Source organism: Gymnodraco acuticeps, unplaced genomic scaffold (genome assembly GCF_902827175.1).
Source record: "Gymnodraco acuticeps unplaced genomic scaffold, fGymAcu1.1, whole genome shotgun sequence".
NCBI classification, from domain to species: Eukaryota; Metazoa; Chordata; class Actinopteri; order Perciformes; family Bathydraconidae; genus Gymnodraco; species Gymnodraco acuticeps.
In genome coordinates this window covers 338,868-355,093 of record NW_022990697.1, presented here as the reverse complement: position 1 = coordinate 355,093, position 16,226 = coordinate 338,868, and the positions used below count along the sequence as shown (strand labels likewise).

General features: G+C 41.4%; 1 protein-coding gene across 1 annotated transcript; it reads left to right on the top strand.

Moving 5' to 3' along the window:
• The first annotated feature begins 1,982 nt into the window (after positions 1-1,982).
• mideasa (mitotic deacetylase associated SANT domain protein a) lies at positions 1,983-14,536 on the top strand. The gene is given in 18 exon segments (XM_034230636.1): positions 1,983-2,235; positions 2,237-2,272; positions 2,274-2,814; positions 2,817-3,532; positions 3,534-3,569; positions 3,571-3,610; positions 3,613-3,677; positions 4,956-5,174; positions 5,840-6,182; positions 6,642-6,714; positions 6,800-6,942; positions 7,041-7,144; positions 7,314-7,389; positions 8,137-8,225; positions 9,034-9,177; positions 9,514-9,630; positions 9,752-9,918; positions 13,558-14,536. Coding segments are annotated over 18 exon segments (3,429 nt in total). The 5' UTR covers positions 1,983-1,998; the 3' UTR covers positions 13,841-14,536.
• Positions 14,537-16,226: the final 1,690 nt, after the last annotated feature.

Sequence of the window (16,226 nt, the reverse complement as noted above, 5' to 3'; positions counted from 1 at the left end):
TATTCTATGTTTAGCTTATTCTATGTCACTTAGATATAGTCAGTCTTGCACCATTCTCCTGGACTGTTTTATTTCTATTCTGTTTCTTCTTGCAGTATTTTGATAGTTTTTTCATTTAGTGTTATGTATTATATATATTTATGTTGCATTGTTGGAGGAGCCTGTGACACTGTGCATATGATATGCCATAAAGCCCTTTGAACCTGTTGTAGGAGACCAGTTGAAAAAAAGGTCAATGTGAGTTAAGGAATTGTATACTGCTATTTCAGATTGTTTTCAGGGTGGTCGGTCGAAGTACGCAAATGTTTTACTGAAATAATAGCAGTGTTTCCCACATAATTTGATTCTATTTGTGGGGGTCCGCCACACAAATAGAATCAAATTCAATGTATTGGAAACACTGAATAGTATATTATCCTGTACCTGCCTCAGGACCGCAGATGGAAATGAGCTATTAGCTCAAATCTGGCATTGAACATCTCTTCTCTTTTCTGAGATTAATGTATTTGTATTGTATGCATGGTCCTTGTTTAGATAAATACATACATATTAAGAAGTTCAACCATACTCTGTTACAGCACATTGTGATTGAAGATTGTATTTAACTTTAAGTACAAAGGTATTAGCAATTAACATTCCATAATAGGAAGTAACTAAAGTAGATCATTACACAACAACAAGTGTTTTATTACTGACTTTGTTTTCATTCCATATAGCTCAAATTCTTTCTTGAAAATATGATAAGGATCTTTGAAAAAAATAAAAATAGTATTAATAAAAACATGAATGTTCATATATTTGTCAACCATTTAAAAAAATCCAGTAGAAGTTCAATGTTATAGATAGCAGGTCTCAATATATCTCGCCACAGTTCTCGGGTATCATTACTTAAACAGACTGTTTCCGTGTTATGAGCTCTCAGTCTATAGTTATGAGACTCCGCTTTACGGGCAGTCGGGACAGTAAAACAAACGGACACGGATACAGCATGGGAGTGGCCAGACGATCGGATTGGATAACAGGATGTGAGTTTTGCTGTTTTGGGGTGAGGCGGTGCACAATTTTCTGCGTGTTTGCGCAGTTTCGCAGCGCTTCATATACTCTGGATAAACCTAAACACAACATCTGAGTCCGCGGGGCTCGTGTGCAACGTGTTGAAATCTCCGGAAATACCCGAGCAGTCCGCTGCACGGCCACAGTTTCCACACACTCACCGTCTCATGTGTGCTCTACTCGTTTATGCGGGGAGAAAGTTGTGGACATTTTTTTTCCTGGAGTGCAGGGTTTCACTGATCCAGTGTGCAAACTGTGTAACTACAGCGTTTAATGAGCCTCTCCAGCCGGTCCGGATTTTGGATTATGTGCTATTGGGATTCTAAACTCGCTTGTTCGCCATATTGTGCGCTGTGAAACTCGAGGAAAAGTTGTCAGAGTTATGACATTTGCTGCGCACAATCCCTTCATGGAGCTGCATGCAGTCGACTTTGATCGAAACCAAAGTGACTCCATGGAGCTGGACATAGAGAAGCTCCGTGCACCATTAATAAGGTATATGCACTAGTTTTAACTCATGCTCACTATTCTGTTGTATTGCCTAATAGCTCTCAAGACGCTTCCTTATTGCAGTTTTTTTTTCTTTACATAACATCACTGGCTATCGCTGGGGTGATTGCATGAGCCCTCCGTTTCCTGTATTTCTTGTTATGCCCAAATGGCAGCTGCATAGTCAGCGCCTCCTTGTTGCTGTCGTCTCAAACTTCTTCAGTGTATGCGTCCTGTTCTGCACGTAAATATCGATTACATAGGTTTTGATCACAAGACATGCTCTCTGACTGAGTTTCCACTTTACTCACTGCTGGGCTAGTCACTCGTGTAGGCCCCAGTTTCATTTTTGCTCCATACCAGTGGAAAACGACTGAAAACTTGTGTGCTTGTCTCAGATACAAATAAAGTGTCTAACCCCTCCTTTCTCTCACAAGGTCCGGCACCATAAAGAGGATGAGAAGAAAGAACAGCAACCTCAGATTTGATTCTGGAAGGAGGGTTGCATGCTCCCCACCCTGCACTTTCCTTTGGGATTTATATTTCCTCCCAATCACCTCTGTATACACACTTAAACAAAGAGTTCCTCGACCTCAGGCAGGCAAAGCACACTACAGAGGCAGTACCAGTTTGAGAGCTCTGACTCCAACATTACTGTACAATATTACTATGAGTCTTCCCTCTCAAGTTAATTACTGACAAGAGCGGCAAGCTTCGGGCTGCAGCCATGAAAAGAGCCTGTGCAGCATTCAGGGGATGTTTATTATGGGATGGGACCTCCGGCTTTAGAGCCAAGCCACAGTGACTCTGCTAGCAGCTCGGCTGTTTACAACCCTGAGAAAGGGCCCCAAAGTTTACCGCACTATCAACAGGCTGCTCCAGTAAAGTGGATGCACCAGGAGTCCGTGCAGGCCCCCGGCTGGTCTCAGGAAGCCCCTGCTCCGGGCTGGGGGCAGAACTTTGGCCCCTATATGGGTGGAGTGAATGCCAGGGGGCAGATGGCATTCCACAAGGGGGTCCATGAGGGTGTAGCTCTGCCAATGGGGGGAGAAAGTCAACTGCCAGGAGGACCTGTTGAGGTTTACAGGGATGCCCCCCAGGCACAAGCTCAGGGTAGGGGGCTGGAGTGGGAGCAGCACACAGCGGCTGCAATGCACCAGGCTCAGCTGCAAGTCTATCAACATGCCCACAAAGGCGTGGAGCTCCAGGGTCAGCCCCACGCTCCTCCTCCTCACACTTCGCAGGGACCCATGCTGCAGCCCTTCCAGACAACATTAGGCCCAGCAAGCAACAGTTTTCATCAGGTTATTACTCTGTTTTTCCAGGGAACAAGGGAATACCAAACCTGGCGTACGCCGAGCAGCCTAAATCTCAACAACAGCAGCTGCTACACCAGATGCAACAGCAGCAACAAATGCACCAGCATCAACGCCACCAGCACCAACACCAACAACAGCAGCAGCAGCAGCAGTTGCAGCAGCAGCATCATCTTCAGTTGCAACAGCAGCAACATTTGCAACAACAGCGGCACCAAATCCAGCAGCAGCAAATTCAACAGCAACAACTGCAGCAAATGCAGCAGCAATATCACCAGCAACAGATTCAGGAGCGACAGCAACAACTTCAGCAAATGCAACAACGGCAACAACAAAACGTGACGCAGAAAGAAACAACACAACCACAGGTGCAACCAAAACAGCAGCAAACCCAAAACGTTGTCCCGTGTCAGCCCCCTGAGCCCAGTCCCCCGGACACCGTGCCTAAAAAGGGGGTCCAGTCACTGGGACCAGGAGCTCAGACCTGTGACTCATCACCCGTACCTGATCCATTCCCTGAAAAGGTCGCCACAAATCCTGCTGAGCCTTCAGATACAAAGTCGGCGGCACCTAGGCGTTCCCGTCGCCTTTCCAGAGAAGGACAGTCTCCACTGGGACCCCCCTCAACAAACATTTGGTCTCAAGCATCCAAAGATCCTGCACTACCCCACAACGGGGGTAACAGGCACTCAGGTGGTGAAAGGAGGGGAAAGTGACACCAGAAGGGGTCATCCGTAGGAGAAGGAGGGCGTCTAAGAGATCAACTTGGAGACTCTGGCCCAGAAGGCGTCAGAAATGGAGTCCATGCCTCCCAGAAAGGTCTTTATTACACTACAGCTGTGTTTTAACTTCCATTTATGGCAGTGCTACAGTAAATAGCCATTTCAATACTTGTAGGCTGTTTAGTTGAAGAAGAAAGACATGTGCAGCTTATTTGTGCATTTTCTCAGCTGACGAAGTTAGCAAGCAGCCGCACAAAGAGGAAGAACCCTGTTTCAATGCAGGACTTCCCCATGGTTTACAAAATCATTTTCTAGAGTCTGTTAAGTTGATTCGAACAGCTGTCGCGCCTCAGCTATAACAGGCTGATGAACAAGTGTAAAGTCATACTAAACATGACATCTAGATAATGGTGCAACCTGAAAAACAGCCATTATCAAAGGTTGCTCTGATTTTATCGCTGCAAGAAAGACGAATTAGTTTACGCTGCTATTCAGGATTCAAAATGTTGACATTGTGAGTGGCACACCCTGAAACCGGCTTCTTTCTTTTCTCAAGAGCAGCTTTGTTAGAAATGCACTAAGCACAAAAACGAGAAACTCTGTTTTGAGGGATTTCTTAGCTCAGGGATTTTTTTTAGTACCCTGCCCCCGGGGGGTATCAGGCTTGTCGTAGGTAGGTTTTTGTGCAAAGTGTGCATGCTGGATTTACAGTTGGAGCAGCTGCATGTCTGCACACCTCCACATTCCTCAGGCGCCTTCCCAGTCATTCAGCAGAGCCAGGGAGGGGCTGCACTGTCACCCTGCACAGCTACACTCCTCTACCTGTCAACACACCCAAAACAGGTTTAATATTGTAGGAACAACCCAGAACTGCTGCTATGTGGTTAGCTAACAGCACTTTTGAGGGTGAGGAGATGATATTCAAATGTCTTAACTTAACTTTGCATGCAGTATAAATCACAAAAGTGATTTATATGTCTTATCAGTTTGACTAAACATACCAGGGAGGCGTCTACAAGGCTCTGAATACCAAGGACATATCAAGTAATATAACAGCTGGATCTTAAAGTTAGGATTTTCTCAGTGTTATATTATTTAAAAGAAATATTGTCTAAATTGTTCATGCTTCAGACAAAATAATTAATTACAATGTTTACTAATATGAATCTATAATGAAAATATTCTGAAATTGTAGTCTTATAAACAACAACATGGATACTTTCATTCAGGATGAAAATGACTTACTGATTTAGTTGATTTTAACATTTGATTCTCACACCATCTCCATACTTTCTATCTCAATCCATATTCAATTTTCTCTGCTCTCCTCCCATTCTACCTGTTATCCTCCTGTCTCTTTGTGTTGGTGCCTCAGCAGGAAGAGGGTTCTTCAGGCAGACAGGCCAGCATGATGCCTCTGGTCATGCCTGTGTCAGTGCCAGTGCACAGGAGTCCAACAGATCCTCAGGGTGCCTTAAATCAGGGACGTGTCGGGGGGTCTGAGCGACCGGCAGGACAGACCGTCAGCAAACCCTCGGTCATTGTGGCTCGTCGAAGATCACTCAGGAAATCCATCAGCGAGAGTTTTGGTCAGGTTAGTATTGATAGGAAACAACATTGGCATCACTTTCTTTTTTTGCTATGATTTATGTCAGTGTTAGCAACTTGTCAGTACTTTATAAGTCTTCTAAGGTGCCAGTATTGGTACATATTCACACTTCTGGTTAGGCGGTTATCAAGTGAGTCATTTGGAGATAAATGTTGGAGGAATGTGACAATGTTTTGCGAAGAACATAAGTTCAATGGTCCAATCAAATGTTGAAAGAGTCCATGTAAAAATAAGAGTGAAATGTAATCTTCTATCTTTTGAAATTCCTGGTTGATTTGGTACTTCTACCAAATCAACCAAACACATATTGAGCGGGTATTCTGTCATAAATTCAGCAGATGAAAAACCAGGTGATATTAGATTACAGCGCAAACAACCTCAAGTTGTTTGTATAAAAAGTGTAATCGTTGCAACTTCCAAGCAAGTAGTTTTCCACACCTTGTAGCCTGCAGCCCTTTATCTAACGTAATGTATCTAGGTGTTTTATTACTCCGTGCAGTACTTAAAACTGAAATGCTGTCAGAAATAGCAGATTTTATTTTACATACAGCACATACAAGTGCTTGATGCTCAGTTGTAGCAGAACATATTTTACTTTTCATTTGACTGATATCAAAGAAAACAACTTAAATCCTAAATATTCTGTCTAGGAAGGGGAAAACGATCCAGGGACGGATGAGGAAGGAAAATCCAAATTAAAGCGCCGGCCTCGCCCCGAGCCTCTCATCATCCCTCCACCCAAACCAGCCACTTTCATCCCTCCCTCCCTCTACTCCAGCATCTCTTCTTACCAGAGCAACCTGCGCTCCCCGGTCCGCATGCCGGACAACCCCCTCACCATGCCGCCCTACACGCCCCCCCCCATCCTGTCTCCTGTGCGCGGGGGCTCGGGACTTTACTTCTCCACCTTCCTGACCAACATCGCCAGCAACCAAATCCTGCCGCTGCCGCCACATACGCCCAAATCTGCGACGCGCAGTCTGTTGCGCTCCAGTAAGTCTTACATTTGAGGATGATCTGAGAAAAAATTCTACTGATGAGATTAGATTTCATTCAACTTTATTGTCATTGCACTGAGTATACATAAGTATTTAGTCAACAAAATGAAGTTTGCAACCAACCAGAAGTGCAAAACAGTAGAAAAGCGCAGAGTGATGTCTAGTAGTATATAAATATAAGCATCTGACAGTATTTACCCCGTGAACAGTATAAGACTGTATAAACATTACAAACAGGAGTGTAGAAAATAAATACACTATAGATCAGGTATAAATAAGATTGTATTTTGTCTGTAATATACTGAGTAAATAGGAATATATATTATAGATTGTTATTGTCATTTTCAAATGCTAAAAATAAATTTGAGTATGCCATAGAAAAATATAGTTGTTTGACAGTTTTGAGGCATTGACAATGCTTAAAAAGGAGATTCCTTTTTTTGTATTTTTGCAGCAAGTTCAGATATCACGCCTCCTGTTCTTTCCTGTTCCTTGATCACGGATGCTACAACTGCTAGCCTTGAACCGTAAGTACAGACACCGGACTCTCAAGGTTTTAAATATCTGGCCCAAAAATTAACCAGAACCCTTCTTTCTTTTTCACTTGTTCAGACGGATAAACATTGGGCACCGGTACCAGGCAGAGATTCCTGACTTACGTGACCCAGCTTCCTCCCAGTTTGACCAGCACAAGGCGGACGTGGTCTGGCTCACTATAGATGACTCCAAACTCAAACACGGTGACCAAGAGTGCAGTCAGTGTCACACATCAATCAGTCTGCCACTAGTTGTCGTTTCCATTTTATTCTTGTTAGTCCTTTTAAATTCTTGTAATTTTTTCTGTTTGTTCTAGTGGAGGATTTTATGAACATGGCGTGTTGCAGTGTGCTCAGTGGCGGAGGAACCAACCAGGAACTGGTTTTACACTGTTTTCATGAATCCGGGGGAGATTTCATTGTAAGTTTAGTGACTCGTATTCCCTCACTGAAGTTTGGCAGCAGAGTCTTAAAAACTTCTTTACGAAAATGCATTTTACTTTACTTATATTTTCACTGCAACTTCGTACTTGTAAGGTTGGACTTGTAAGAAATGATTGTTAACTGTGATTTAAAATGTTTATTACAAGGAAACACTGGAACGTTTGATGCTTCAGGACCCAGTGTTCCCCAAAGATCATCTACTGGCAGGTTATCACTACTCAGGTGAGCTTTAACATTATAGGCCAATACAAGCTATATCATGTTAATCATTGCAGTACAATCCCATGGTTTCTTCATCTTACTCCGTCTGTCTCTGATTGGCTAACGCAGGGGTCCCAAACTCAAATACACAGTGGGCCAACATTAAAAAAATCTGTACCAGGCGAGGGCCGGACTGGTTCAATGTTTATTGCAAAACTTATTGAAATGAACTTATTGCACATATTAAACCTGGAACTAACAAATCTTAAATTATTGCCTATAAAAACAACATTAAACATTAAATAATCTGTTGCATTCATTTCTTATGGCTCTATCTGCAGCTTTTCTGGAGTCATTTCTTATGATTACATTTTTCCACAGACCAACAACAGCTTCAACAAAAGTATTCCCCTCAAAGAAAAAACAAACATGCCCTGTTGTCGCAAGAAAAAAAGTGCAGAAGCAAACATTGAAACTCAGAGTGCTGCTCTGTGATGCTAGTTCAAGCCAGATACTTGGCATCTCATCTCGGGTGCAAGATCATCAATGTTTGGGGTCAGGCTCTGAGCTGAGGAGATCCTCAGGATTGAGTGAAGGTGTGCGTGCAATATACCAGCGGGCCAGATCTAATAGTAATTAGAAATTATCCTGCGGGCCGAAATTAAATCCACCAAGGGCCTGATTTGGCCCCCGGGCCTTGAGTTTGACACGTGGGCTAACGTCTCTTTGAATATTTCCTCATTTGTTCTGTGTCTGATTCACTCCCAGGCTCTGACTGCTGGACTGCAGAGGAGAAGCGCTACTTCAATAAAGGGATCTCTGCCTACAGGAAGGACTTCTTTATGGTGCAGAAACTGGTACGCTCGTTCATTTTACCCTACAGCACGAACCATTATGAATCAATGTCAATAAATATGAAGTACATTTAAATGTGTTTGTGTTTCCACACCAATAAATCATTAGCACAATATGCAAGTTTTGAGGCATTGGTATAACTGCTTTAAACAAAAAAGACCAAAATACAGATTTTCTGTGTCTGCATTTTACAAAAAGAGGCATTATTATGATGTAATGGAAAATGTTTATCACAAACGGTTGTAAGACGTAATGACTTCCAAACATGCAAAATTAGACTAATTCGAAAAATGTGTTAATGGGGTTTTCATTTCAGACTGCCACTCCCCTTAAGCTTGTTTGTATTTATATTGTTTTACAATATTATGTACACAGATGATTTTGTATGTAATTGTAAGATGGTTAATTGATTACATAGATCATTGCTTCTCAAAGTGTGGTCCGCGGACCACTGGTGGTCCGTGAGCGCCCCCTAGTGGTCCGGGAGTATATTGGTACAATTTCACATTTGAAATAAATAAAAGTTTTCCGCACTCTCGCGGGAATATCTCCGCAATGGAGCGAAAGCTTTCACTTTCGATTGCATGATATAGCCGAGCGCAACACCTTCATCACACATGTTGCCACTTGTTTATACCATTTTCAGGCGATTTGTAATCTGTTCTAGAAAAACGATGTGTTTTTCAATATTTTTGGAGTTGGGTGGTCCGCGAGTGTTTTTTTATTGGTTAAGTGGTCCTTGGTATGAAAAAGTTTGAGAAACACTGACATAGATCATACATGTGTATTTTTTTGCGTCTGAATTTAAAGGTGCAGTCCAAGACGGTGGCTCAGTGTGTTGAGTTTTATTACACGTACAAGAAACAGGTGAAGATCGGTCGCAACGGGATTTTAACCTTCGGCCCTCTGGATTCACCGGACGAGAAGCACACCGATGCTGTGGTGGACGTAAAGGTAGGGGGAAGATTATTTCTTCTTAAGTGATGTGTGGGAAAGCCTTAAATCAGTTTATGCTACAGAATGTGTTTGTTTAGTATTTTCATAAACTGAGTAAAGGAAAAAGCAAGATCATTTGGTGGATTTCATCATTTTTAAGCTTTGGAGATTAAAAGGGATTGTTTTCCCCCAAAATCTAAAATACATATTTCTCTTCGTACGTTTTTATAAAATGATTGTTTTGGTGTGAAAAAAGAGAGAAATGTATATATTGTTGATTCTGGGCTTGCTCTTTAAGTTTGTATTTTGAAGGTTGTTCTATTCATTTGTGCAACGATCTTGTATTTTTTGTAGTGTGACACGATTCAGACTTCACAGCAGTCAAATGTAACTCAAGGAGAGACAGATGGAGACGACAAGAAGGATGTTTCCTACGGGAGCAGCCAGCAGGCACTACAGACTCATGACTATGTAAGTTAGTCACTACATATTCTAGTAACTTCTCAGATTTGCATTGACTAAAAGCACACGGCCTTTCTTTAATTGATGTAAAAACTGTCAAACTAACACCTTCTTCTTCCTGGTGCTCCAGGCAGAGACAGTGCTGGTGATCAAGGAGCCGCACCAGGTGAAACAAGAGGCTCCACACGCAGCCACACCTCACAGGCCGAGAGCTGAACCTGCCGCCAAGAAGCCCCGAGCGCCACCGAAGCCTCCAGTCGATCCTGACGCAACATTTCCATGCAAGAAATGTGGAAGGTAAGTCCGAATCAATAGAGGGAATCACTTTGTCCTTGTTTATAATCTAGACTGTGATATGTTGTCTGGATTTTGATTTAAAAGGGACCTATCATGCAAAATGCACTTTTTGATGTCTTTTATACATAAATATGTGTCCCCGGTGTGTCGGGGAACTCACGTCTCTTTTCCACCGTACCCAAATCTCTAAAAACGGGGGGTAAACGAGCGGATACAGATTTGCGTCCGATATGACGTAATATCGGCAATGCGGACCCACAGCACTATCAGAAACGTTGCTATCAGAAACAATGCCCGACTGTTTTGGACGTAATATGGTCGGTGTTTACATTAGCATCGCTAACACTCAGAGCTAACCTGTACTGGAGAGAGCATGTTTGTGAAGAAGCAGGAAATAAAAAGGAACTCACCTTGTGGTATAACCGGCAAGAGAGAAATCCTTTGAGCTCCATACTGTTTCAGAAATAATCCTTGATCTAATAATCCTTTTGTTTCATCACCGCAGCATTTTAGACAGTATCTGCCAGGTCCCGCATGAGCCAGCATAAGCTCCGCCCCCTCTTATTTTAATTGTTTTCAGTAAAAAAAAAAAAAGCTTCATATTTTTATTTAGCCTTTTATTTATACAGGTGAAAGTCTCATTAAACACAGGGTCTCATTCTCAAGAGAGACCTGTTTATACCCAGAATCAGCACTTTTGTAACGGGAATGAATGGGTGATCTGTTTGGTTTTTTGACCAAAGCACTTCATAGACATGTTTCTTATATTTGTAGGGGAACAGCCCCACCTAGTGTCAGCAGAAAGTAATTCAAATAAGAATTCCAAAAAATGCAAATAAATGCAAAAAAAAAGCATCTTAAAATATATTTTAAGATCAGATTTAATCATCTGATTCGTCATACATTGCTGTTTTAGTCTGTGTTCTTCTAATTGGTGTCTACAGTGTGCCTATTGAGCCGTTTTGAGCGACCTGAGTCAAGCCACGATCTAGCACCTCTCTCTCACTGTCTAAGTCAGGGGTGCCCAACCAGTCGATCTCGATCGCGGGGAGATTCCCAGTCGATCGCGAGATGTGTCTAAAAATAGAACAACAATATTCTGTTTTATCGTTAATGTCCTATAACATAATCTTCCTGTGCCAGAATAATGCACTTGAACGCATCAAAGCTTTGTGATTGGCCGGCGTGACCCCATGTGTCGGGGCGTGGCTGGTGGGCAGTGCACTAGTTCGCTGATGTTGTCCGTGGCAACAGCATGGTCAACAGGAGTGACAGTCCGCACACACACAAGACCGCAATTATGGCAGAAGCAAAAGAGCCCAAAATATATAATTTTCACTCCGAGTGGGAGGATGATTATTTTTGTATCTATTCCAATTCAAAGTCCATCTGTCTCATCTGCAATGCGAGCGTAGCTTTATCGAAGAAGGGTAATTTAGGAGCGGCATTTCAAAACAGTGCACAAATGCTACGAGACGGAATTCCCTCCTAATTCTGCCCTACGCTCCAAAAGGGGAGGGGCCTGAGAGGACAGCTAAATGCACAGCAGTCCATTTTCACCAGGCCCAACAACAAGAGCAAGGCTGCTACCACAACATCTTATCGTGTCAGTCACGTTCTTGCGAAACACATGAAGTCTTTCAAAGACGGCGAAGTTGTGAAAGAAGCATTCCTGGAGGCTGCCGACACGCTTTTGGGGGACAGTAAACAACAAAAATAACAGTAGCATTTCAACAGGTTTTTGATATAATAAAAACTCAAGTTAGATACCGTTATTAATCAGCTGTAAGTTTTAGTTTGTTTGAACTTAGTCATTATAATTATTGTACAAAATGGTATAATAATGTAAACTTAAATTGATTATAGTCTATTATCAATTCAGGTTAAGAAACTAGTGTTGCTTGCATCCTATTTTAAAGGCATTTATTTTTATACTCTACTAAAATGCAACAAAAAAAGGGTTTGATTCTATTAATTTTGTCTTATTTATTGCACTTTGGCAGCAGATTCCTGTGTAGCTTCAGATCTGAGTTGTCTTATTAGTAAGCCTAATATATACTTTTGTAGCAACACTATTTTTATATAATGGCAAAGAAAGGGTTCAGAGTATTTTCTTTTGTTCCTGTGTCATATGTGGCAGCACTGTTCAATGTTTCTTGAAAACATTACCAACTGTAGTAAGTGACGTGTGAATAAACTCCAACTCTGTATCAACAACACTGTCGTGTAACTTCAGTTAAATACTTGTATGTGTGTAGATTAGAAAGAGGTAAGATAAAGGATCTGCAGTATTTTATGAAGTATTAATCGTACAAAGGTCAGTTTTATACAAGTAGAAGTGTGTATTCACCTGGTAGTAGGCTGTCAGTAATGGCTACGCCTCTCTATTTGGACTGGTAGATCTCGGCAGACTGGCAACTTTAAAAGTAGCTCTCGGTTCAAAAAAGGTTGGGCACCCCTGGTCTAAGTGAATGGGTGCTGTAAAAACTACACTGTGCATGCTCAGAGTATTTTTCTATTCAATGTGTGTGGCAAAAAAATAATCACCATAGGGACACTGTGCTGGCATACGTACCAAACGTCATCTCATAATTCAGAGAGCTGATTGGCTGTAAGTATGTGTGCCGCGAAAAGTGTAGTTTTCACCCTGTAGTGAAGAGGAGACGAGAGAGAGGAGCGTATAGCGATTAAAATCAGTAAAACGGATAGAAAATGAATGAAGTTGAGCATCTACTTCAGCTTTGGTAAGTTCATTTTATGTCATATATTTTGTTGATCTTCTGTGTTTTGCCTATAGGCTATTGCTCTGCTGGATCGATTGATATTGTGACCTCGGTGATGAGTGTCTGTGTTTTCCTTATACCCGGACCCCCCTGCCCCCTCTCTCTATCGGAACCATGGATAGCCTACAACCATTTGTTTACGTGTTTAAAAAAGCACCAGAAGCTTATATATACACATCTAAGTTGTTCCTGCCCCACCACTTTTGTACATATAAAAACGCCACTGATGATAGGTGACCTTTAAATCTCCATCGCTTATGGTTTTTTGATCACCCGGTATTTCACTGTCACTAATGTTTTAAAATGTGTATGTGTGTGTCGCTCATGTGGTTCACCTCATTGTGTTGATCAAAAAATATCGAAACCCAAATTTGACAAAAATAGATACAATAGGACATGTGTAGACGTGTTCAAGTAGAAATGCAGATAAATATATATATTATGGCCATTGAATTGGGAACTAATTGTTGTGATGGATATTAATAGACTTTGTGATGTGAAACAAAATGGGGAAATGGTGTTGTTAAATGTGTAAAAATAAATAATTGAAAGAAAATTTCCCAAATTGAATGTACACAATACAGTTAAGTAATATAAATAATAAAAATACACTTATTTGTATAGCACATTTCAAACCGTTAAAAAGTGCTTTTCAATAAAACATAACACATTTCAAACAGTCATTTAAATGAAATAAAAACCAGCAGAGTGGAGCAAACAAACAATACAACAGGAAATCTCACTAATGTTTTTAAAAGTAACTTTGAAAAGTGCACTTTATCAGATATTAGTGTTGCATCATTCAAAACTGCTGCTATGTGCGTGTAATGTTGCGTTATTATTCTCCATACCATAGGGTGTTTTATAAAGTGAAGAGCCGAAGTGCCCACATGAAGAGTCACGCAGAGCAGGAGAAGAAGGCTGCAGCGCTACGTCACAGAGAGGAAGAGGAGCAGGCGGCGGCTGAAGCTCGGGCGAGGAAGGCAGCGTCGATGGCAGCGGCCGCGGCGGTGATGGTGGCGGCAAATCAGGGAGGAAATGGAAACGGAGTGACAGAGCCGGGGGAGGTCAGCAGCCAGGAAGACTCATCTGAGGAAGAGAATGACAAAGAGGATGACAAAGATGAAGACTGGCGATGAGACAAAAAACAGGATAAAAGAGAAACCAATGAGAAGATGGATTTGTGGGTAAAACGAGGGATGAAAAAAGATGAGAGCACAACAAAGACAAGAGGAGTGATTTCAAGTCTTCCTGGTAATCTCTACACTCCTTATCCCTCCCACATCACACTCCACAGCTTACACATTTTGTATCTTTTAAATATTCAGAGGAAGTTTATTTTTTGTAAATGCACTTATCCCCTATGCTTCTGCTTTTTGCCAATATTGCCTTTTTTATATCCTTTATTTAATTGAATATATGTCAAAAAATATTATACATTTTCATTGTGTTGGCTTAATGGTTATATGATATTTCATAAGATAATCAGGATGCCTGTTAAGCGATAAAACATCAAGATCAAAGCAATTTTTCACTTTACAGTAGCAGCCCTTTTAAATTAAGATAGAATAAGAGTATTTATCTTTTTCTTAGGAAAATACTGTGCTGAGTATTGCAAATTTCCATCAGATTCTTAGGTTGGTTGCACTCTTGTTTATTTTTACAACTAAGGGACCTTTGAAATAAATATGTATTATTAAAAACAAAGTATATGAGATGGCCATATATTTATGATACTGCATTTTTGCAATGATTTTGGTAATGTAAAACTAATCATGTCAGCTGCAATAAGATTTGTGAATTGAAAAGTTTATTAAAATCTCTACTGTTCTGAAGTGTGTCTTTTTTTTCTGTCAGAAATGGTCAGTGTGTCATTGCAAGACTTTAAAGATCCAGCAGGTGGAGGCAGTGCTTCATGTGATGTTGGATATCTCCTTCACACACATGGATGTAGATAAATAGTGAATGAATAGTCTGTATACAGTATATAAAGATAAACTGTCCTGTTAGTGGATCCATTTTATCACTTGACAAGTCTATGTCCTCAAAATCTTAAAATGTTGCTTAAAGTTCACCTATTATGCAAAATCCACTTTTTCACGTCTTTTATACATAAACATGTGTCCCCTCTGTAAAGAGATTCTGGACGTTTCAGGAAAAAATATTTGCTCACTTTTCGTCCTCATCCATTTATATAAAAAACCTGTCTGAAAATTAGCAGATCAGATTTTGGCCACTTTATGATGTCATAACGTTTTTTTGGCTTGTGTAACCATTAGCCAATAACCAACCAAGGTAACACCCCCTCATCACCTGACACAGCATCAGCACATTTGAAACAGAGGGGTTTATGGGATGCTACAATGGGTGATCTGTTTGGTATTTCGAGGCAAACCCTTCAGAGACATGTTCTGTATATATCTGAGACCTATAATCAGGGCTGCACATAACTGGTGCGCAGGTGCGCGTGCGCAGGTGCGCATGCGCAGGTGCGCATGCGCACCTCCGCCAAAAAAAGAGCACCGGGTCATTTGAAACAAAGCGCATTTGCGTACCAACATTGAGAGAGGGAGAGAGAGAAGGGAGAAGAGAAAAGAGAAAATAGAGGAGAGAGGAGAGAGGAGAGATGAGAGAGAGAAGAGAGAGAGAGAGAAAGATATTTGCGAGTTGCATACATGTATGAACCATGATATGAACTCAGGGTCGGCCCGTAGCGCTGGCTAGATGTTCGCCTAGGGCGCCAGATCTGTGGAGGCGCTGCGCTGGCAGTTCTGGGAGGGAAAAAAACATTTTGACCGTTGGGGCTCATCCTAATTTTCGGCCTTGATGTAACAATGTTCATAATTAAGTAAATGTAACACCCTTTTCACCCCGGTTACACGTTTCATTTGCCCTGTACGATGGGCGTTGTAAGTGATGAAAATGGGGGATGTTGGCTTATCTGGCGCCCGCAGCTCACAGCCAAAATGCGAGTGAGCGAGGGAGGGTGCACCGGTACCAGCGCTGTTGTTATTAGAATCTGGTGCCGTGCTAGCTGCTCTAACGGATATAAGAAGATGTTTCTACAATAATGTGGAGGGAGAGTCCTCTCCAGTCAGACTGATAACTACAGCTCAGTGAGGTAAAGTCTAAGTTCAAACGATTTGGTCGCAATTTATGTAAACACATATTTCCAAGGCACTCCTTTATAATTATTGGGATAAACAGGTTTTAAATCATTACAATGTATACTATAGGACAGTAACCACAAATATCCTTTAAAACTGGAGAGATTTAAAAAAATGCATAAATAAATGTTAAGGTAAAATAAGATATGAATGAACAACACAAATAAAATAAGTTACATTCATTTGTTATTGGCTATGGTAGGTTATTGGTTATGTTCACATACTTATTTGATTACATCCACTTGTCTAAGATGACAACAGAGACTTTCGACCCAAAACCAGCTGTTGACTTGTGGATGCAAGCAGCTAATCACAGACTCAACCAGAGAGAAAGTAGTAGGCCTACATCATCAGCTAC